At 43.5% G+C, this 22,713-nt stretch overlaps 1 protein-coding gene across 1 annotated transcript; it reads left to right on the top strand.

Annotated features, from left to right (window-relative positions):
* The first annotated feature begins 782 nt into the window (after nt 1-782).
* Nucleotides 783-20,193, top strand: ASB11 (ankyrin repeat and SOCS box containing 11). Its single transcript, XM_063342177.1, has 7 exons — nt 783-983; nt 4,032-4,111; nt 7,118-7,225; nt 10,213-10,363; nt 10,564-10,698; nt 11,609-11,800; nt 14,820-20,193. Exons 1-7 carry the CDS (start codon nt 806-808, stop codon nt 14,942-14,944), a joined length of 969 nt encoding a protein of 322 aa, XP_063198247.1. The 5' UTR covers nt 783-805; the 3' UTR covers nt 14,945-20,193.
* Nucleotides 20,194-22,713: the final 2,520 nt, after the last annotated feature.

Raw genomic sequence — 22,713 nt, 5'->3', positions numbered from 1 at the left:
TTACATGTAGACAAAATACTCTCTTCTCTATGGCATGTGCCTTCAGAAAGAAAAAAGGGCAGTTAAAGAAAGGGTGCATCTTCTTTCATTTCAAATATGACACCTTTGAATCGATGATGGGTAATGTAAAAATATTTCCAGTCTTTTAAAACATTAAGATGCTCTTAGCAAGGGATATTAATGGACACCATTCTTTATCCCCGAGTGATGGAATATACCAGTATGTTATCATGTGTTTCTGATTACACACTTTCAGTATATTTTTTTCCCCTCATAGAATAACTTTGACTTCTTAGCCCTGGCTTTGAAAATATGTGGTTTTATTTCAGATTCTTTCATGATAATGCTTTTCTTTGATATGCCTGCCTTTGTTCTGTATCTGAGTAACACCGAGGTCTGTTACCAGAAAAGTATTCTTTCCGTGGTATCTCTGAACAATTTCTACAAATTTACCTATGCAGCCTTTGTAAATGAAACTGCTACTTCAACGAATAAATATACTGTGGATGCACAGGCTTTCAGGTGGTATGGAGAGCTTCTGTCTGAAAATTTATTCTAATATCCATATTCATATGAGTTTGGAAAGGATTCTGTACGTTTCCTGTATGGCACAGGATGTTCAAACTATCTTATCCTTGGTATTGTTATTTAGTATCAAATATCCCATACCAAATAAAACCAGGATGTATTTTTGGTAACTGAGGAACAGGAGGTTCTGGAGGGTTTAAAATAGATGACATATGATACCAAGAATAACCCGCTGCAACTTAGCTGACCTGAGAAACTATTCAAAGAGCAAACCAAAATGGAGGGCGGTTCTATACTCCATGCTTTCACTAACATTTATTTTGCCATTTTTGCTCTGTTTTGCTTCAAGCTTTTAATTAAGATTTCCTTGGCTCTGCTGACCCATTTCTATATTGTTAAAGGCAACAGGAAAGAGGCTGCCAGGATAGCAGAAGAGATCTATGGAATAGTCCCAGGTAAAGTACAAATATGGACACTCTAACATTCAAATGTGTATTTTGTAACTTGAGGATTTAAATCACTGAGTTGCCATGAAATGAGGAATCTGCTGCTAAATGCATGGGAGAATGTTTTAACCTGAAGTGCCTTCCACTTCTGGGTCTTTGCGGCGTCAGTATGTGTTGGCATGATTGAGGTGTGCAAAATATGAGACTCCAGCTCCTCTAGAATGGGGACAACATTTGCTCAAGGCGCTACTGTAAACAAAAAGGTTGTTCTCGGAAGCAAGGCATTCTTTAGCAGGGTGTTGCAGATGGTTTTACTAAACAGCTAGCTTTTCTGCCAGAGAGTATTTAGAGAACATTTTTTGCACGTTGATTTTCTGAAAGGAGACACAAGGAGGATATAACTAACGACTTTAGGAATCCAAGCCAAGAATCCCTGTTTTGTTAAATCAGATGATAAAAATGAACGCAGCTAAAGTTACTCTGAAAAATATACAGCATGGGAATATATTGTATTTAGTAGGCCACTTAGTAGGCAATTTATTTTTTGGGTTCTTTTTTTTCCCTAAGTGATTTTACTCCTTCATATCACTGCCATAATAATGAATAGACAAGCGCTTGCATGCCCGGTAATTCCACTCATTAAAATGACATAGCATTTTAAATTTACTACTAATGAGAACACCTTTTCCTACTTGAAGATTCATATCAACCTTGTGACATCAGAGATTTTTACGTGACTCATTTGTTGGGCACTTGTTTCATGATGAATAGTGCCGCCATGACGAGGCACATGAACAAGAGCGGAACACGGGTGGCGGCGAGATGGCCACCCAAAGCTGAGTTATTAAGATCGGGCCAAGAGAATCATAGAATCGTTAGGGTTGGAAGGGACCTTAAAGATCATCTAGTTCCAAACCCCCTGCAAGGCATTTCTTACAAAGCATTTATATACAGGCATGTCTCTCTCGGGTTTATTAATTTATTTGTTATTCTCCGGAATATAATTCCAATCATTTGTTACTGTCATTTTTTTGGTGCCTTCATGCAACTGTAGTCAGGCACATAGCAAACAGCAGTTCTTCCTTCATGGAAGTTCTTGTTGAATTGCCTTGAAGTTTAGCAGAGTACAACATATTTTTATCTGCAAGTTGCCATTTGCAAAAAGCCATTAAGGATAATCTTTCAAAACATAAGGTCATGTGATGCTGTTGCTGGGGCACTATATTGAATTACAGACGGAGCTTCACAGCCTTTCCTCTTTGCAGTGAAGTAGCCCCGCAGCAGCAGCAGCTTGGCTGCTTAATTTATCTGTAGGAATTTAAAAAGACAGAGTGTTTTCAGGCATGTCACTCACAACTCTGAAGGGAAGATGTGTCCTGTATGGGAACTATATTTGCCACACGTTTCAGGGAGGTAGGTTGCTGTGGCTAGCATGGAAATACGCAGCAGTGCGTGTTTTCATGGTGAGGCGCGCCTGTGCATACACATGCATGTCACGTCTGCTTGCACATGCTATATACTAGATGCATAAAAGGTCAAAGAAGGCACTCTAGCTCTGTTGTCTGAGTTGCTTCTGGACCTTCCTGCTCTATAAGGGCCCTGGGTTTTGTCACTTGCAATACCTTCTAACTTTTGAACTGATCTTGCCTATTTCAGTCACCAGCATGATGAAGGGTGTGGGGTTTTTGGGTGTTTTCAGGAAAATGTTTCTTGGTCCCTCCTTGGTTCCCATTTCCATCATTTTGGCTGGTGCTTCCTACTTGGTCCTTAGAAGCCTGGTCAGGTATTGTGATGGCTGGTCTTCCCATGACAGCTTTTTGCCTTAGGAGCCCAGTAACGTTTCCTTAAATAAATGGGAAAAAAAGTAATAACTACAGTTAAAACCATTACCCCATGAGCTGAAGTGCATCCTGGTTCTCCAGTAACAAAAGGAGACTCCCTTGACCAAGGCTGAAACCTCTGCTACGTCTTTGGCCTGTAGTCCTCAGGGATGTGTCTGTGCCTCTCATTGATTTCTCTTTGCCTCGAGTAATACCTGAAATGGAGATAAATCACCCTTTCCATTCTCTCTGGTGCGCAGCATAGCTGAAAAAATTAAACAGGACACGGGTTTCAAATACAGTGCTCACAGGGTTGCTGTACAACAGAGCATGAATGCAAACACTGGTATTGCGTCTGTCCTGTGGCGCTTTGAATGCAGCCGGCCTTCGGAGAAATACTTACTACACACTGTATTGCGCTATGGTTATAAATTTTAATATAGGACGAGTAAATTTGCTCTACACTTGAGTTGCAGGGATTTAACCCGGGCTGACAGACTATGCTTGTATGTGGTAGCTAAGCTAAGGATTTTTTTTTCTCGGCACATGAGTAGATCAAGATAAGAAAAAGGGCAAGCTGGCATACATGAAGGAGTCAGAACAGTTCAACAAGTCAAAATGATTAAGGAAGAAAAGTAAAGCCTCGAGCAGAATTTATTTTTCCATGTATTTTCTGAAACCTTCTAGGGAGGAGGAGGATGAAACCTGTTACCTGGTAGTCTGAGCTGGAAGATGTTATTTATGAAATTGTCGGTTCAGGAGATAAAACTGCCAGGTACATGCCAGAATTCAGTTGATGGACAAGTCATCCCCACATCTCCCTGCTATGAGTCTCTTAACGAAGTGCAAAAGAAGCTGGAATACGATTTGTGACAAAAGTTCCCTAGGAAAGACGGAGGCTGATACGGTTTTGAACAGGAGAATTGCAGGGCTCTGAAGTCCCTGGGTGAATCCCAGCAGCACTAAACTTTTGGTCTTTGCTGAAGCATGTTTTTAGCTCTTTTAAAAAGTTCTGTCAAGAAGCTTTTGTTTAGGTCCCTTAGCGAGTGGCCGGGTTTCTCAGGAGTGCTGAGCCCTCAGCTGCTCAGCTGAAACCAATTTATCAAACAGTTTCACTGCTGCTCCCGCATTGATTTCAGTCCTGATCTGCCTTTACATGCAGCTGTTTCTTCCCTGTCCTCCCAGGATCTGCTTTTGTTGCTTACCTCAATTAACTTCCATGCGTTTGCTGTTTCAGGCAGCTGGGCAGACCGGTCCCCTCTTCACGACGCTGCCTTCCAAGGACGCCTCCTGTCTTTGAAAACCTTGATTGCCCAGGTAAAAGCCCACAGGTAAAGAAAAGGTTGGGAAGCAGCGTAGTTTCTCTTGAATTGCATCTGTGAGTTGGTGAGCTGGTAATAGGCTTCGGCAGGCCATAAGAAATACAGTTGTGTAAATAATATCTCCACATACACGCGTTTGGGGACAAGCCCAGGACAAAGACTGTTAGAGCTTGTAGCTTGCTGAATGATAAATAATGATCCTTGGGCTCTTTCTCAATGATAAACCATGCAAACTGGGCTTGAGAACAGGGACTCTCTCACTCTCTCTCTCTCTCTATATATATATACACACACACCAATCAGCTATTTAAAATATCAGTAGTAGAAGTACATCTTGCTTTATAAACCAGCAAGCGTAATCTTCCTAAAGAGAGAGCTGTCAGCCTGGAACCCTCTGCTCCAAAAGAAACCCAGAGTTCAGGCAAAAGAAAAAGAGGAGGAAAGAATATACTAGAAAGGACAAGAAGCGGGATACAAAAGTGTGCAGCTGCAAAGGGACAGGTTACGGTTCCTCATGCGTTGCCAGCCATCTTCCTTACCACCTTTGCTTAAACCCAGTGCCCTCATGTGGCACGAATGAGCAACTGTCCCCCCCTCACTCCCCCCAGTCAAGACAACTGCAGGGAAACTAATTCCCTGAGTGTGACCTCTGCGACTTGCCATTCAGACTTTTTATATTCAAGGTAAATAATTTTTACCAGTGAGGCCACAGCTCAAATGGAAAACGTCCTCAAGGAGCGGAGCTGCCGGTATAAAAGCCTCCATTCCAGGCGTCTATCGAGGCATGGCGGCAGCTAAGAGAGGTTGCTGTTTACAGACAGCTTCCCTCCTCCCATTTCCTGATCCCTCTTTCCTTCGACCACAGATATCAAATGATTTTATGGAAAACGAAGTGATGGAGGCTAGAGAAAATAAGGAAGCGTGATCATTCAGTCAGGGCTTTGCTGGTTTTCTGACCCTCTCTAGCTCTGTTTATGCTGACCTTACACCATCTTATTAGCGAGGGGCACACAGTGTTGTGGTTGTTATACACCAGATGCCCCGGTTATACACTCCTCGGGGTTACACACTGGAGAAGCACCCGGTGTTGTGGTTGTACAGCATTTAATTAATCCACTTTTTCTCCTTCTCTCAGAGACATTTAATTTTGGGAGTGAAGGATGAGTCCTTGCTGATGAAAACAGATCAAGGCAGCAATGCCTGCAGAGAGTGAGTTGGAGCTGATTCACCACAGCTTGATAAATGTAGGGACGAAGCTGTTCATGGGGCAGCATAATCATTGCTCATTGCTTCTAATATACTTAAACTAGTAGCCGAAAATTAAAAATGGAGCTATACTTTAGAGTATAAGTGGGACACTCAGAAGTGTCTGCTGTAGGACCGTAGCTTTCAAGAAAGCCAGTGAGGCTTCTGGTCCCCAGAGGACGCCTGGACATAAAGGGACAATGGAGCACTGGAGTTTTAAAAAAGCTCAGGAACTCACTAATGCCTTCTCCACCACTGAAAGAAAAGTAAAAAGAGTTTAGTTTTTATGATACAATGGGAAAAGTGTATAGCCATCTGAAAACAAGGTTTAACATGAATAGTGTTTGGCAAATGGCTATAGTAAAATCCATAACTTGATCTCCATTTCATAATGTAAGAGATTGCTGTTTCGCCCAAGGTATCAATAGTTACTCTTTCACTTGCAACGACTGAATTTCAGTTTTTAAATATATATATATATATATGAATAATGATTGAGAATAGCTCTCCTCTTCTTATTTGGACTATCTAGAAGATATTCCTCTTGAAGGAATATGCTGATCATTACGTATAAAACACCTACACAATTCAAAAATGGAATAATCTCAACATTTTTTCACGGTTTTATCTATTCCCCTGGCACTGAGGTAATTTATGGGAAAATTTTTGTGACAGCTTTTACATTAATAATGTTTTCACGTAGTTGAAAAACAATTGTTTTTCTATCATAGAATTTCTGTCTTACAGTGATTGCTTTTAACTCTCACTGCATGGGGACTGGTGACTTTTACAGTGTTATATTGCTCACAGATTACTTCTGCCCCATCTCATTTGCTACTGCCTACCAAAAAGTGCATTGCTGCCATCTTGTGAGCTGCCGACTTTATAGCACATCAGGTGCAGACCAGCCGTGTTACAAAATACAAGACACCAAGCGGAAAATGGAGCTGCTTCCAGGCCTGCTCTCACGCATGGTTGTGAAATTGTATTTACTAGGAGATTTAGCTGCATTCTGGAGAAAACGCATATGAAAATTGCTTTCCCCTTTGTGAATATGTGGGGTTCTGTTTGCACAGGAATAGATGTAGGAATTGTCATTTGGAGAAATACCTGTAATGAGGTGTTTGTAAACCACAGTTCTTGCTTCCAGTGTAAAACGTTTCCTGGGTGGTCAAATAAGAGGAACAGATTCATGGGTGGGATTTGTCTCACCTATTTTATCGGTCTACCAGGTACTTAACCACTTCTGGATGAAACACGCTGATCGCCCCATATACTCAGTGGAAGTATTTTTAGGACACAATCCACCTGACAAACTAGAAACAGCTGCTTTAGCATGAGATGAATCATATCCTAAGGGTGCCTGTTTCTCCTCACTGAAGGAGTCGATGGCTCCAGCCAAGCTGCTGATACCTGTGTCAGAGGCGTCCCCATTCAGGGGGGTGAATCCCACCAGCTGTAGCTCCTGGTGCTGGCGTTAATAGGGAAGTCAACATCACCCTTAAAGTTACAGAAACATGCTGTCTTTCCTGCAATTGACCATACATTGTCAAGAACTAGAAACAGAAGGCACAACTTGTCCTTGCTTCCTCTTTAATGCCATGACCAGCTGCCGTCTTTGGGGACGAGCATTAGTCCAGCCTGTGACCTCCGCTGGACACGCACCCAGCGGCACGGCTCTCCCCCACCACGGTCCTGGGGGAGACGCGTTGTTCGGGCAGGGCTTTTCCCTCATGCCTGTCACCCTGCGTTTCAGGGTTTCAATGTGAACCTGGTGACGACGGACCGTGTGTCGGCTCTCCACGAGGCCTGCCTGGGTGGCCACGTCGCCTGCGCGAAGGTGCTGCTGGAGAACGGTGCTCAGGTGAGTCCTGGGGACGCCGGCGGGGACGTGGGCGCCTGGAGCATGGGTGGTCCCTGCATCAGCGGGGATGTTGGATGGGCTGCTCTTGTGGCATGGCCAGGCTGCGGATGGACAGGAGCATCTCAGGCAGAAACGGGGAGAAATAAAATGGTGCTTTGTTTCCGTGGGTGATGGATTTGCCTTCCCCCAGGGGGTGGTTGGGTCACCCCATTATTCTGTTTTGTTTTCCCTCTGGATGTGTAATGTAGTCATGATTGATGGAAAAGGAATGAGAGACGCTAGGTGAAAGTGACCTTGAAGAAAATGATTTATCCCTTTCCCCCACCACCACAATGATCACTGGAATTGCCCCTGGTTTTCCATGGCATAGTTTGTGAGTCTCACATAAGTAAAAATAGATGTGCTTGAAGCAATGAAACATTTTATATCCTAATAAAATAGCATTTTCCCCAGTCGGACCTAAGGTAGAATACATGTTAAAAATGGAAATACAGGAATGGATTAAATGTATAAGAATATATTTAATTCAGCTGGGTTTTCAAGTACAATTTATATGGCAAGAAGCTGAGAAACATCAAAACAGGAATTCAGGCTATTGTCTGCAGAAGAAAAAGCTTTTGTTAACTTCCTAAACTGTATGCCAAACTTAAATCCCTTAGAAAGATGAAAATAAAACCCCTTTCTGCTCAGTTTTACTTGATTTTGCTCTATTAATGGCATTGCCTTTTATAACTCAGAGAATCATCGCTGAACTACCTGTTGCTTTCCTAAGAAATCAACCTATAGGTATACTATATAGCTCCGATGTTTTCTGTTTTTTTCTTTCCCCCCACTTTCTGTTCATACATAAACTCAATAGGCTGTTGTCTAACTTCTGGGAGAAAAAGCGTCACTCTGCTGCCCTCTTTTATTACTGTGCTCTTCTTTATTTCCTTTTTTTACCAAACCATTTACTCCACAACAGCTGTTTTAGAATTCTTTCCTCTTTTACCAGTTAAACCAATGCCCAGTGGAGAGGGAAACCAACTAAGTCATTTTTCTTCTTCGCTTATCTCCTTGCTTACCCTTGTTTATCAGCTTGCCTGAATCGCTGGCCCTGTTGTGAAATGATGCAGATTGATAGACCCCCAGTGCCTCCAGCAGCTCCAGCCACCTCTGCCCGATGAGACTGGGGAGGGGCGGAGGGCAAGCGCCGGGCTGCAGGGCTGCACCATGTGCTCTGTCTGAAATACAGATACCTCCAAAGTATCTCTATTTCTTTCCTTTTGCTGTTTTGGAAGCTGTGCAGGATGAAGGATAATTTAGCTCAGCAATTAAGCAGGAGGGGAGGCAGACTGAGGAAGAGGCTGGGATCTGTAGTGATGCTACTGTTGAAACAGAGTCTTAGTTGGAGCCTTGCAATTTCAGGAAGATCAAGCTGCATTTTGGGCTCCAAAATCTGAGCACACAGATGTCCCCCATGCTGCGGTACCTGGTACGTCCCCGTACCATGCTGGCTTGCCCACCTTCTGGCCCTGTCATGATTATTTTCCATCCAGCTCTGTTCCCCTCACTGGTTTTCCACGAAGGTGAGCAAGCAGAGGAGGCACCAAGCAGCAGGGGCTGCCTCCTCCAGTGTACCTGCCTAATCTGCGAGTGTGGCTTCACGTGGGGGAGCGTGGCCTTGCACTGGCTGCTGCACGGTTGGAGCCTGCTGAAGGCTGCAAGGACTGAAACACTGGAAATGACAAGGACTGGCTTGTAATGGTGGGAAAAGCACCTTGTGAGAAAAGGAGTTAACTCATACAGCATCGTAAACAAGTCAAATCATAGAATCAAAGAATGGTTAGAGTTGGAAGGGATCTTAAAGATCACCTAGTTGCAACCCCCCTGCCATGGGCAGGGACACCTCCCACTAGACCAGGCTGCTCAAAGCCCCATCCAGCCTGGCCTTGAACACTGAACAAGGACAAATGATATCTCGGAAGGTATCAACTGCAGATGATCTGCTGCTGAATTACCCAGAATAAATCAATAGGTTCTTAAACATCACTGCCTTTCTCCACTTTAAAGGCAAAATATCTTGCAGCTTAAGTTGTGTGAGCTAAGGCATTTCTATCCTGGTGCTCCGACCCTTGGCGATGCAGTTCCTGTGCTTGAACTGGTGGCTGTCCTCCAACTTCCCCAGTGTCCTGGGACTTCTCCAGCCCTTTCCCTCCCATCTCTTTCCTCTTCTCGATGATTTGGAAATCACACAAGTTACCATGTGCTTGCATAATCCATTACTCTTCTCCAGTGTGCCACAGAACTAAAGACATGCAGATCTGCTGCATAAATTGCCTCTGAGTGTTTGCTGTGTGGTTAAATGTAGCAGCTCCGGCGCTGTGCACAACACAAGCCAGGGGCTGTGCTGTCCCCGTGGAGAATGATGGACGGGGGTTCTTGCCAGGTCTTTACATTGGAGACGGAGGAAGGAAACTCTATCTTATACACATACACACACATGCATATGAACACAAACTCTTTCAAGCTCCTTTTCTGTTTGGGATTAAGACTGTATTTCCATGAAAATTTCTTTTGCTGGAAATGTGTTTTCATGTGAAAGTATTAAACATGAAGTAAATGGTTTTTTTAAAAGCAAAGCTGTTTTCATCTGTGTGTATTGTGGCTTTGGGTTGGTGCAAACTAGGCGGTCATGAAGACACTCAAGTTCTCCCCATAAAAAGAATAAATAAAATCTGCATTTTCTGAGCAACTCTAGGAGGAGCATTCATAGCAGGCAGCGTCACTGCCTTATGGCACTAGCTATCTGGGAAAGAGGGCACACCTCAAAGGAGAATGTTATATATGCTGTGCCACAACATATAACTCTGAAAATTGTTAAAATCAATTCTGAAATTAAACAAGACAACCGTCTTTTTCTGGTGCATTTCTGGTGTGCACATGAGGCATGCTGCAAGGGCGTTCCTCTTAAATCTGATTATGCTGAGCATGTCTTGCTGTTCCAGGTCAATGCAGTCACCATCGATGGGATCACTCCTCTATTTAACGCCTGCTGCAGCGGCAGTGTGGCCTGTGTCAACATGCTGCTCGAATTTGGAGCCAAACCGCAGCTCAGGAACCACCTTGCTTCGCCCATTCATGAAGCGGTCAAGAGAGGTAACGTTCAGGCTGTGAGTGAAGCTAACAATAACTGAGGAATACATCTTCTATTGAAGTTAAAATAGTTAAAAAAAAACCCAAACTTGTCTGTACTGGTACGGATAAATAGCTTATTCCCAGCTCTTCTGCCTCTTTGGTCGTACCTGGGTGTATTCTGCTCTGCAGCACTTCGGTGACAGCTTTTCTTCTCTTCACAGGTCACAGGGAGTGCATGGAGATCCTTCTAGCCCATGAGGTTGACATTGACCAAGAAGACCTGCAGCACGGGACCCCGCTCTACGTGGCTTGCATGTACCAGAGGACAGACTGTGTCAAAAAGCTTTTGGAGCTAGGTACACCTGGAAAAAGGGGCCGGGGGAGAGCTGTGGTGGTGTGAGCCAGCTGGTCTGTTTGGGCTACCTCTCCACTCCAAAAATCATGGGTTATTTCCACAAGAGGTGTTTGGGCACACCGAGTCTGTGACATTCGTTTCAGACTATTAAAAATTTCACCTGCATTCATGAAGAACTTATGATTTCCTCAGTAAAAAAAAAGACCTAATGACAGAGACCTCCCTGAGACAGTCTGAGTGTGAAAATAAAATATTTTTAGTTTTCTAGAATCATGACAGGAAGCGCAGACAATGCCAGCTAATATTGGTGACCGAAATCAACTCTTGATTATGATAAACTGCCATACTAAGCATTAACTTCAGCTGCTTCTCAGTGGATGATGAAGACAGCAGTAAAGCTGCTTGTAAGAATAATCACTGCAGGGCTAGCATAAATTTTTGCTGTCAGTGTATATTAGCTGACTTACACCTGCTCGAAGTGTGGCCCTGCTGTGCCTGGTCAGCCCAGGGCAAGCCTTTGGCTTGCGGTGCTCCCAGAGTTATTACAATGAGATACCTGAAGGGTTTGTTTTTTCATGCCGGTAATTGAATTAACATAATCTAGGTCAGATTCTACATTATTAAGACATTTACAGAGCATATGGTAGGCTTTGAACGTTTATTGGGCTGAAGGTCAAGCAGCTCAGTTCTGCCCATCGCAGACAGGGTTCGGTGGCTCAGAGGACGTTGACACAGGAGGTATTTGACCTGCTGAGTTTCACGCTGCTGCTATTGAGAGAAATGAGGGAGGCCTGCGTGCTATCCATCCCCTTCATTTATTGAGGCTACTGGTGGAAACCAGCCTATGTGGTATGGGTTCAGCCCGTTCCTGCTGCCCCCCAGATCTAACCGTGCACTCTTGTTCACTCAAGGAGCCAACGTTAACATAGGGAAACGATTAGACACCCCGCTCCATGCGGCAGCAAGGAAATCCAGCGTGGAGGTAGTCGTCTTGCTGACAGACTATGGTGCTAACACGAAATGCAGAAATGCTGAACTCAAATGTCCCCTGGATCTCGCCGTACCCAAAAGCAAAGTGGAGCAGGCGCTTCTGCTTCGGGAAGGTAATGGATTCCTTTCTTCTTCTCTTTTTTTAAGTATTTGTTTCCCTTAGCTAAGTACGTTTTCTTAACTGCTTTTATAAGTAATGCTCGATATAAATTCCCTTGGCTTCTCTACTGATTTCAAGCCTGCAGCACATGACACAGAAATGAGTGAGAGGTCTCTGTTTTTTTGCTAGATATGCCACCAAGTGATAAGGTTTTAGTGGGTAAATTGGTCAGTTGTTGTGCTTTCTTTTCCTGTCTAGTGAAGGAAAACTATACATATTTACTTATCACGACGCTAAGGATTAAAAACTGGTGTGTGAGTTTATTCATAAATAATAAATAATAGTTTGTGTTCAAGCTAGCACCATGGCTCAATGTCCCGCTTCCTGCAGAAAAAGCAACACCAGTGTCTGTGCCCTTGGTCCCCAGGAGAAAGCAGAGCTATTTGCCGGGTGGCTATTCAGCTCCATGGCACGCAGCTCTTCCATGTGGTTCATGGGGCTGTGATCCCAGCACAGACCAGCAGTGTCCTTTGCAGTTTACTTTCAGCCTTCCTACAATTAATTATCTTTCCAGTTGACTGGAAGAAACTACTGAGCAGAAATGAACCTAGATCCTCTTGTGCCATTTTCACCTGCAATACATACAGCCAAAACTCGATGCATCCAGCAACAATATCGCTGGCATATGGACAGGCTGAATTAAGTCCCCCCTCTCCTCTAACCAGTGTGTTCTCAGCTCACTGGTACCCTGTTAGTCGGCCTATACTCCCCGGGGCCTTGCTGAGACAGAGGGTGAATGGTGGTCCTCCATGCAGGCAGCCTGCCCCCTTCCCAAGCCTGCTCGCTCCTTACCAAGGAGCAAAGCATGATGCGCGCAGAGAGCCCGCTCCCAGCTGCAAAATAGCTCTTGGATGGTAAATTAATATTGTCAATGCTGCACACAGGCTTTGTGCTGGCCCTCTGCACAGAGGTGAGTTTTATGGAGGAAATGAAACATTGGCTTAATATCCTTCTGTCCTGCTTCCTTTCTCCATGGCTTTTCATGCAGAGCTTTAATTTGTCATGTCTAAAACCTTCTGGGAGGATGTTTGCTTGAATGCTTCTCACCTCTTGTGACTTCTGTCCCCGCATCTGAGAAGTTCAGGGCTCAGCAGCAGCAGGCTGTGTGAGCAAAGGCACTGCTCGCAGTTGTCCTGCTCCAGTAGCCCTGTATGAATAAGAGTTTGCATACAAAAAGAAATATCCCAATATTAATAATTTTTTCTTCCTGAACTTTCTTTTTAATTTCCACTTTCGGCTTGTCACCGTCTCCTCCCTTACAGTCAGAGGGACTATAGGGGCACTTCAGTTCCTGCTGGCTCTTCGCTTTTAAGAAATGAAGTTTCCTCAGTTTCCTCACCTTTCCATTTAGTCCCGCTTTCAGATATTTTGCTGTATTTAAAATCTACAACTGCCCTTTTCACCTACTTCTTCTGTGTTTTCTGAGGTCCTTCTGTTTGAAATAAGCACCCCAGGGAACTATCCTAACGAGTTTTCTTTATACTCCCTGACATTTCTGCTGTGGTTACTTAGATGTCTCCCTTTAATTGCTCCTTTTCCTAGCTCTTAAGTCATGTGAAATATAAAATATTTCTGTTTTCCTAACTGTATGGGGAGATGGGAGCGTCTTTCTTCACTTCCAGTGACAGTAGTACAAGTGCTCTTTTCTATATATCCCATATTTTTCTATTAATTTCGTCTCAGAGGGGACATTATCAGGCTGTTTAGGCTCCTAAATTTTCATCTAGTAAAAGCACAGTTTATGAAGCTTACCTGGAAGATATAAGGATGGGCTTTTAAGCACACATCTCTACCCATTGCTTGCCAAACGTTGCTACTCATCGTTACAGTTTGGCTGGGAACTGCTCCTGGCCAGGGGCAGGGCTGAGACAGGGCTCAAAAACTGAGCACCTCTGAGCAGGTGTGAAGGTTCAACCTGGAGCAGCTCCAGCAAGAGGAGAGCGAAGGGGAGGCAGGGGCACGTTCACTAGCAAGCTGCTTTTGCATGTGCAAGGATGCGGTTGCAGAGGCTATGGAGCCTCATTTCCAGTGGTTTTGTGCCTGGTGTGCCCTTCACCTGACCCGTGGTGGGGTGGGCTGGGGGCATCTGGATGGTCACCCTGTGGGGAAACCATTGGGGCAGCATCACCCTGTGCGTTCCCCTGCAAGCCACTGCCCAAGCGGGCCTCACTATTTTCCCAGTGAGTCCTCCAACAGCTTTCCTATCAGTGGACTCTGATATTTAACGAGAATTTTTTACATGCAGCAACCTTTCCCCCAAGGCAAGAGAAGGGCAAGAAGGCCGCTCATCTTTTTATTCTTTTTATTTTTTTTTATTTTATTTTTTAACCTCGATGCCTTTTCGTGCAAAACTTTTGGAGACTTTCTATCTTTGAGATGTTTTCCTTTCAGTCAGACTTAATTAAAATTGGATGACACACATTAAGAAATTCTTTTGAGGAGCACTGATAGACTGACTGGCATATGTAAATATCCAGAGACAGTGTGGTAGGTGCCTGTGCAGGTACCTGCTGAGACACCAGTGGAACAGCTGACTGTATTTGCCATATCCACCCAATTATGGCTGGTCTACACTGAGCATCTCTGCAGCTCCCCGTAATCCCTTTTGCCTTTATCCTCGCAACACCTCTGGGAGCTGTCTTATATCCTGAGCAAGGACTATATGTCCCGACGCTCTCTCTCCAGTGAAGACACCTTTATAGTATTTTAAGTATATGCTCAAGAAAAGATGTAGAAAAGTCTAACTGTGCATGCAGAAAAAGGTTTTTAGTGCTCATAGTTTTCAAATCACCGAACCAACTTTGACAAAGTAAATGAAATACGAAGAATAATGTATGTAGCTCTCCCTGACTGCAGCAAGTCATTGTGTAGTGCTTGATCTGATTTGCAAATCTTGCGTGGTGTTTGCTGCTTTCTGACTTACACCAGTGGTGGGGTTGGGGGTGCTTGTTCTTGCCTTTTTTTCCCCCCAGGTCCTGCTAGCCTTGCCCAGCTGTGCCGGTTGTGCATCAGAAAGCATCTGGGTCGGTCGTGCCTATATGCAGTCCACAAGCTGCACCTGCCTGAGCCACTTGAGAACTTTCTTCTTTATCGATAAGTCTGTGACTATCTTTACACTGGAAAAGAAAGAGGAACAAATGGTTTTTTTACTCCAAAATTATTATATCACATAAAAAAAATCAAAGACATCATTTACTGTCTACTGTGGATAACAAACATTAGCTGCTACGTGACAGTGCAAATTCAAAACGCCTTTTCATTGTGAATGATATTATGGATACAGTTCCTTCAGTCTATTTCCAAATCCACTTACGCCATCTTGAGAAGCTGTAGTACGTGAACAGCACACTTGACTTGTGTTTGCAGGTGCACAAGCAACATCCACCCCCACACAGATACACAGAGATTTCCCCTGCATTTAGTGTTGTATTTATTGGTGTAGTATCTCTGCAGCTTCTTCCTCTTGTCTGTCCGATCTCACTGTCAAAGTCAAGGCAGCGGCTGTTATTCTTCCACTGGTGTGAGAATGAAAGCCTTCAGTGCCCAGCATCGGTCCTGTATAGTATATTGCACGTCTTTTGTCAGCTTTGACTTTGCACCCTGCCATCTCTTTCCTATAGCCTAGTGGAGTCATAGCAACTTCCATCAGTCTCTGGCTGTCCAGCCACTCTATGTCCCCTCAGCCCCGCTGCCCCCAGCGCTAGCAAATCTTGTCCTCTGAAGTGCAAGTGATGTTACCAACGCAGGTGCAGGAGTTTGGAGTAAGCCTACAAAAATGTGTGAAAGTCTTAAAAAAACCTTCATCTCTTCTAAAAAAAAAATCCCTCCTAAGCTATATCACGTGAGGTCTGGCTGTGTTCATTACATGAATAATTTTTCTTAGCTTAATTCCAGGACAGAACTGCGAATGTTTTGATGGGCACAGGAGGTCAGCTTTCAATGTCTGTCCTTTGCAAGGTTTAAAGAAAAGCAAAGGAAGGAGTTGCTGCTTTTTTGGGCTTTGCATGCTTTGATATTTCTCGAGGTAAGTCCTCGCACTGTAGAGCTGGAGAGAAGCAGGGCCCCTAAGGATGGCTGTGCATCACCCAAATGTTCTCCTGGTCGGATATTGCTCACCGGGAGAAGTTTGCAGGCTGGTCGGCTCCCTCGTCCCGTACTCTAGAGGCTTTCATTACCTCCCTGGGAGAAGGGATTTTTAGAATGATATGACTTTGCCCGTTGTGGTATTAGTTTAAATATCATCAGGGTTATTCGCTTGGACACAGAAGACCTAAAAAATATGCACCTCTTTTTGCTGAGAAACGTGGGACACAGTGGCTAGTGCCATGCCTGCGTGGCTCCGTAAAGGCTTGTTTGTTTTTCCTGTGGCATTTGTTCTGAGGCAAGAAATGTTTCTTCAGAGCTGAGTTTTGGTAAACTTCTGCCGTGAGACAGGCAATGGTGTTTCACTAGTTGTAGAGAAATGGGAAGCAGAGTTAAAAGGGGGAGTCTGTCTCCATTTATCTCAACTTCACAGGTCCAAGAGGCTGATGACGCAATTTCAGGCTATGAGGTGTAGTGGTTTCCTCATGAGCTATGCATGCTGGTACCAATTTTCACGGCTCACACATCTTAAGTCAGGGGTAACTGACCTGCTGGAGCCTGAATATGGGACTGGCTTCCAGCAGCCTTTGAGCTCCTGTTCCTGCTCCAGCAGCAGCAGCCTCTCTGGTTCAATGCTAATCCCTTAATTTCAGCATGACAGCTTCCCTCTCGGAGACAGAGGTCTAACATTTCCCGCACTTTCTTAAGATTTATTCAGTACAAGTAAGATAAATTGTGCTCCCAGCACTTCATGAGACTGGACCTGCAATGTTACAGCCAAAAATTAATGTAGCTGTCAGCCTGTGTTTGCACATATTGAATGCTATCTGACGGCAAGAGCTATTGCCCATAAAGTCGTTAGTGACATGAATGACCTTGTATAGTACGGTACATCATGAATCTCAGAGATTTGAACTCCATATTCCCAAGAGCCTCTGAAAATCAAATACTAGCAAGAAAGAAATGTCTATATCAATCTGATGTCAGGAGATCTGTCTCAGTCTTATCTTTTCTGCCAGCTCACCTGCTCTGTTTATAAGGTGGCAGTCAGAATACCATCCACTATCTAAACAGAGAGACAGAGCCTCAGCTGTGGGGGTTGTCAGAACTTGCATTGCAATCAAGGAGCTAAGGCAATTTATGGGATCTATTTCAGAATGTGTAACACTGAATTGATTTCCTACTGCGATCATGAATGAAAGCAGTATTTCACTTGCATAGGACTTTAAATTGAAAAAATGTATCTCCATTAAGGAAAAGCAGAGTCTGTGCAGCCTCTCAGAAAGGTTTATGTTAAGAAGCAGCAGAAGTTGCCCTATATTTATTGCTGATATTAGCTTCCCATCAAAAAATCACTTCACCTTTGCTTCCTCCTGGAGACATCATTCTTCCTGAAATTCTGTATATCAGAGAGTCTGTAGGGAACAGAGCCTTAATAAATCAGAAGAGAAGCTCAGAAGTCCTGATGGTAAGAAATTTCATTAGAAATTTTCTTGCTCTTATCTCAAAAGATTAAGCTACCCATTTAATTTTCATTGACTGTGCTTTGTGTTCTAACAATGCACGGAAATATTACTGAGGAAATAACTGGAGGAGTTATTTCTTTTATTTTTTTTGCAAATATGCTGTCTCATGTGACGATAGAGAAAGACTGGGACAATTTTCTAGGAGACTACTGAATCTTGTTGGTGATTTTTCAGGATGAGTTTGAAAATCATCTCTCAGATGTGGATACAACAGCTTTTCCCTAGGCAGGAGGAGGCCTGACTAAGCTCTGAAGGTCTCTTTCCTTCAAATAGGTGGCATCTTCTCTGTTGTTCTATGATCATGGACAGAAAGCAGTTATTTGGGTAAAAAATGGTTTTCCTGGGAACAAAGACATTTTTGTGTGCTGCAATGTCCATTGCTATACCACATTTGTATGAGTTTACTCCCAGCAACTGCCGGTACTATCTGCTTCAGTGAGAAGTGCTGCAAGTCTCAACAGGAATAATTACACAATATCCTGGCTATTGGAAAAGTTTTTCTGAACCACAAACACTTACGGATTCTGGGTACAGACACTGACTTGCAGCATAAAGTGTGAGCTTGGGCTCTGACCACCCGCTAGCCATAAAGTCCTTCGTCCTGGGTATATTTTGCAGGAGTGGCTTATATGGGTTACTGATGTACAGTATAAAACTAAAATACTTCCTTTTATCATTCTCAATCTGTCGATTCACTTTTCTTTTTTCTTTTCCATCTATTATGAGAGATCCAGTGTGGACTCAGAAATGCCAGTGATGAGGACTTCACAGATCTCAGCCTAATGAAATGTTGACTTCAAGGCATCATTCATTACTCAGTATATCTCTATCATTGCTCATGATCCAAAGTGAAACAAAATTAAATGGGCTTCGTGTCAGCTCTGTCTTTATCTTTACTCTAAAATAAGCAGTCTTCATATCTACATTCCTTTTACCAGTAGATGCATTCCCATGTCTCAAAACATCTTTGCAATCCTTTTTTATTGCCCCCACTGTATCTTTTCTCACACCACTAAGGTCCTGTTCATAGGCATGTCTTTCCTGATCATCTTTGTCCTGCATTCACATATTTCTCCTCTGTCACTAAGAAAATAGTTTTTAGTTTCCTCTTTGAGGAGCCTATCTCTTCAATAGCAGGCCTTTTAGCCAAGGTCAACCTGTCTCCTTGTTGTCTGTGTTATTTCTCTTGCTCACCAGGCTGCTGTGTTGGGATGTCCCCCCTCTGAATTTGCACATCTCAGCTCCGCCAAGCCCCAGGGAGGGCACTGGTGTTCAGAGAGCTGTCACACAGTGGCACGTGTCCTGCTCATAGGCTTCTCAGCTGGCTTCATCCTTGTGGGAGCAGGACTGTACGGGCCACTGTGTTCACGCCGAGCTGGAGCAAGTCATTTTGACATGCCAGGTGCTGTCTGGGCTATCTCCAGGCATGGCAACTCTACTTGCTGGATGGCTGGAGATAGTCACTTTTTTCTGTGTCTGATCACAGCAGGAGACATGCCGCTGTTGTTCACAGTTTGCACTAATTTGTAAAGAGAGACATGATGATGCTCTTCTTGCTCCCCCCTTGTTGCTGTCTCAGCACCCTGGCCCAAAACCTGGCTCCACAGGTTTCCTCGTAGCTTGAGATCACTTTTTCCCAGACTCTTATGTGCAAGCAGTCTGGCTAATGGACCACCTCCTCAGGGACAGACAACAGTGAAAATTAATAGACCAACATGTTTTGAAAGGGTTTAAAAAATGTTTCTCATGGTAGGTAGGAAAAGAAAAGTTACGTTCTTATTTGTCCTCTAAAAGATCTCTGTTTTGACCTCCTGAACAACCTTTTGGGTTCAAGGTGACCTCTGTCTCCTACGGCGCAACTCTGCTGTTGGCATTTAACAACCCTCCATGCTCTCTAGGACTCAACTTTTCATAGCAGATGTCCTAGTCCCTCATTTTCTCTCTGTCTGTCTGAATCTCCCATTCACAGAATGAAATTTAAAAAAGGGGGAAAATGCTAAGCTGCTGAAACTTGTGGTCATAGTGTAGAGGCTGAAATTCCCCACATCTGCCTTGAGGTGCTGACATCCTACCTTCCCGGGCAGATGCAGGCTCTGAGGGAGTCTGCCCACCCATCCACTTGTGCGCTCCGCTCCCTCTTCTTGTGACAGGACATGCCCGTGCCACTTTGGACATCGGGACCAGGGGCTCATCTCCTCCTGACTCTGTCTTCCCCCAGGGAACTCAAGCCTGGTCAACATCCATCTCATGGCATTTAGACGACTTCTTGCCACCCGTGCTAGAAATTAGTGTTGTGCTGCCCGTGTGCAAACCCATGCGAAGGGGGTCAGTGTCCCCTCTGTGCCACTCTCTCCTCCACTTGCTGTCTGCTCAGGACAGGGCAGGAGGTACAAGGGCTGCCTGACACCTTTCTATCCCAAACCTGACCTCCGTCTTCTGCAGCACAACTCTGCTATTGGCATTTAACAACCTTCCAGTCATTGGATTGAAAACTCTGGTGGTGTGTCCCAGCAGGGTGTCAGGGCAAGTCTGATACTAATAAAAATGAAACACATTCACTGACTCTTAGTTTAAAAATCTGGCTGACCTATATGCTGGACTGACAGTTCATGATGCCTTTGTGTATTTTTTTTTCCAGAAATTAACTTTTTTCACACACCAATTGCTCCTCACTGTGTTTTTTGTAATGTTCCACGAAAGATGTATAATATGTTAATGTCAAATACAGATTATTCCACACAGACCTTCTGTCTAAGTTGATTTCTATTTCTTGAAAATTCCTTTGTCCTTAAATTTTATACCATTTGTAGGAAGTCACGATGCATATTGCAAGCAAACAGAAAACTTTTTGAGGTTTGGAAGTGAAAAAATCTTCAACAAAAGGTACCGGGAATTGTGGAAGAAAGCACAATTTACATATTCAGTTGAGAATAACATCTGGAAGGGTGGAGAGAGATGAATCAGCAAAGCATGCCATTCTAGCATTTTGTTTAACAAGTCAGCCGAAGCAACACATTAGTCAGCAAACCATTAATCATGAAATCTAATATATATACTTACTATCAATGGATGAAGTTTCACATGGATGAAAGATTTTGAACTTATTTTTCAGTGAATTAAACATATAACCAGAATTTTCATTCACAGCAATCAGAACAAAACCATTGTAAATGGCAAAAGCCGGCACACAGTCAATATAGCAATTTTTGTCATTATGCTCCTAGTCTGTAGTATTATCTTTTAAAAATTTGGGTTACGAGAATCACAAACACTTGCCTCACTTTCGTTCAAGTGCAAACATGAGGTCTGAGAAATACAATTGTGTTCCAGCTATGTAAAAAAATTAAGTGATTTTGGTATTCATGGTAACGAGGTATTTAATGCTTTCAGCTAGAAGATGTACCAAACTCTGTGGTGACTAGAAACGGGGGAAAAAAAGAAACTCCCAAACCAGTCTTTGTGGGGAAGGGAGGGTTTGGGTTTAAACCTGTCTTTTCTTGAAATAGCGTAATGGACTAATATACACGGCTTTCTAGTTTTGGCCTTTCCCTCAAACTAGAGATTCAGTGGAAGAGATCTGAAGATGGTGAGAGAAGAAATATCCTGCCCTTTAATATCTTTTCAGGCCTGGAGGCTGAGGCTACTTCATCTGATCTCCACCATAATGCAAGCCACAGGACCTCACCCAGTAATTGTGCTAACCAAGATTGTGCCTTGGGCTACGATGTGTTTTACAAAATGTGTAGGTCAAGCAGGCTCCCCCGCCCTGGGGAGGTGGTGAGATGAGGGTTGTCTTGTCCTTTGCAAACATCTGTTCTTGCCCAGAGCCAGGAGCTGCTGCCGCTGCCAGCAAGACGATGTGCTGAGCCAGAGGGTGGTGCCTGGCCAAAGCCTGCTGAGTTAGTGCCTGCCATTCTAGTAGCCTAAACTTATAGAAAATAAGATAAAAAATAAGGTCACTAAGGACAAAAATTGCTATATTGACTATGTTCCGTGGTTCTTTGGCAGGTGGTAGGTGAATTTTGCAACATCCTGCCATATTTTTAGCTGTATGTTACCAGAGACTCGCTAGCAGTATGTTTTTCTGGTGGATGGCTCATTTTCTGCCAGGTCTACCTGCTGGCTATAGAGGTTAACATGCCGTAACAGTGTAGAAATTAGACAAGATGGGAAGGGAAGGAGATATAGAGATTTCCAGAGAAAACTTGTTCTAACATTTATTTTCTATTCTAGGAGTGCTTACGAGTAAAATGTGCTTTTTTTCTCTTAGGAAGAAAAGAATTAAAGACTCCCCAGATCTTATGACTTACTCATTTTGCGATGCCTGTGTAGTGCTCCAACAACTTCACAAACATTAATCCCAACTTCTTTTTTTTCTGTGGTGGTGAGGAGCATGCATTATACTTTGTATTTGGAGAAGGGAGATGTATGAACTTACTGAATCCTGAAGGAAGTTTGTTTAGAGCTAGGAGGTTAACAACTTTTGTTCCCTGCACTTTTCTTGCACTAGATGCTGACTAAATACCTATTTAACTCTAGTCACAATAAGAAAATAATTATAGGTAGTGAAAATGGCCCTGTGTTTCTCTGAAGGCTGATGTAGCAATACCCCATGAGGGTGATGGGGTTTATTGACAGTGGAAACAAGGCATATTTTTTCACATTTTATGCATTAACAAAAGAAAAAAAGGATACTGACTAGTTATGACAACTAGTCAGTACAGAAGTATTAAATGAAGAATATTAATAGTAGTGCAACACTGGCTGAGGACAGGGGAGATGATGGGGGCACAGAACATGCAGTGATTAAAAAGTTCAGAATTTTACTGCATTTTCAAATATTAAATCGGGGTATAGCTATCCCCAAATATGGTTCAAAGAATATGCCCACTTTTCAGATGGACCTTTGTGAATTCCCAACTGCTTAAAGATCATCCTCAAACTCTGAGCCAACACTGTTCTCTTATCGTGATGTCTCCATCATAATGTACGCTGAAATATTTTTAAGGACACTGGCACAGAGGCACATCCTAGAATCACAGAATCATAGAATACCAGGTTGGAAGGCACCTCAAGGATCCAACCTTTCCTTTGCTTATGATCTGTATCTCATTATCCTGCAGAGAGATGCTTACTTTTAACACTTTCAGAAGGTGAGTTTCTGCCGCCTTTGGCCTGAGATGTGTATAAAGATACTTTGGCTCTGTCCCAGGAACTTTGTGCCTTTCATCACTGAGTACCTGTCAAAGACCACTCA

Source organism: Chroicocephalus ridibundus, chromosome 1 (assembly GCF_963924245.1).
Source record: "Chroicocephalus ridibundus chromosome 1, bChrRid1.1, whole genome shotgun sequence".
NCBI lineage: Eukaryota > Metazoa > Chordata > Aves > Charadriiformes > Laridae > Chroicocephalus > Chroicocephalus ridibundus.
Note: the sequence above shows the minus strand (reverse complement) of the source record. Positions and strands in the feature narration are given on the sequence as shown.